Here is a 1,634-nt window from a genome sequence, read left to right as displayed (position 1 = left end):
ATTATATATATTTTTTGTCCAGTGCTTCTGCAGGCTTTGAAATATAGCTCTGTTTTCATAGTTATTATTTATCATGTAAGAGATTAGCTTTTTGTCACTCTTTTGTATCCCCTGTACTTTGTCACTTTGATCCACGTCTCAGTTCGTCTGTCTGTTGCTTGTTTTCAAGGAGCTGAAGTCTGCTTGAAGTCTGGTCTGTGACTGGCCTCTTCTACACTTCTACTGTAGTTGTTCTCTCACTTTGGTTGAATTGTTGTGAAATTGTATACATAAATATATATTGTATATATAGTATATAGTATATCAAGATGTCAGCCCATCACACATTCAGTTTTAGATCAAATTAGCTCATTTACACTTGACAGTCAATGTAACTGGGCAATCGGAGGAAACCTCAGTGCTTGGGAGAAAATTAAGTGAAAACTCAATACACATTTTCTGGAAATAGAATTCAAGTCTTACAAGCAGAGAAACAGAACACTCAACCTCTGGTGGCAACTACAGACCCAAACGCATTCAGGATTTGTTTTTAATTTTCATAGAAAACTAACATGGTTGTGGAATTTGAACTGAACCTCAGTGTCATTTTGTAATAAATACAGTCACCGACATTGGCAACTAAGGACATTACTCATGGTGAGATCCCTTTGCTCTTTTGCCACACAGGTGCAGTGTGCTGGTCTTTGCATAAAAACGCCCCCTTAGTGACTCCTGTCTCAGTTCAGCAGTCTGACTGCATTTATAATTTCCTCAATGTGTCACACTAACAGAATCTCCTGCCACCATGACTCCACTGGTGCTGCTCTCTGTCTTCATAGTCTTCATTCAGGGTAACTGAGTTTCTATATTAAGTGAATTATAACACAAGAAGTTGGAAATTTTAAGTATACTTTTCGTAATTACAAACTAATGATTACCAATTTTATATTCTTGAATTAAATGCTTATATTTTGTTTTTCTGTAGATTCAGTATGTCAGATTTCTGTGAATCAACCATCAGCACCAAAGTCAGTTTCCCCTGGAGGGAGCGTCACCTTCACTTGTACTACTGGGAGTAATGTGGGTGCTGCAATGGCCTGGTACCAGCAGAGACCTGGACAAATTCCTAAATCCCTGATCTATAGTGCGAGCACTCACTTCAGTGGCACCCCGAGTCGCTTCAGTGGCAGCGGGTCAGGAACTTCATTCAGTTTGACTATCAGTGGAGTTCAGCCTGAAGACGCCGGTCTCTACTACTGTCAGCAGCATGCTAGCTACCCTCTCACACAGTGATTGTGACTCATACAAAAACCTCACCGAGCTGCTGTCATGTCTGCAAGTGTGAAACTGAAATACTGAAGTGAGATTTAATGCAGAAACCAGTGAACTGAAACAACTAAATGTGAGGTGACAGAAAAACCAAAATGGAGCAACCTTACTGAAAAATTAAAGTGAAATAAAAAAAAAAACAGAGCAAGAGATAGCCTACCTTATAGAAATATGAGATTCCATATTTAAGGTTAATGTTGTTAGTGTGACCAATGGTGGCGAGGTGTCACTTGTGCTGCCAGCACTCCTCATGTAACAATATGGATGTCAGTACATCTGACCAAGTAGTCAGCTATTTGTGATTCTTTGCACTCTCTTCACAATCT

The 1,634-nt window shown here is 39.4% G+C and overlaps 1 gene segment (V, D, J or C); it reads left to right on the top strand.

Annotated features, from left to right (window-relative positions):
• The first annotated feature begins 733 nt into the window (after nt 1-733).
• Nucleotides 734-1,311, top strand: LOC114642670 (immunoglobulin kappa variable 1D-13-like). The segment is given in 2 exon segments: nt 734-830; nt 965-1,311. Coding segments are annotated over 2 exon segments (354 nt in total).
• Nucleotides 1,312-1,634: the final 323 nt, after the last annotated feature.

Source organism: Erpetoichthys calabaricus, chromosome 5 (assembly GCF_900747795.2).
Source record: "Erpetoichthys calabaricus chromosome 5, fErpCal1.3, whole genome shotgun sequence".
Lineage (NCBI taxonomy): Eukaryota > Metazoa > Chordata > Cladistia > Polypteriformes > Polypteridae > Erpetoichthys > Erpetoichthys calabaricus.
The sequence above is the reverse complement of the archived record's forward strand: the minus strand, read 5'-3'. Positions and strand labels throughout refer to the sequence as shown.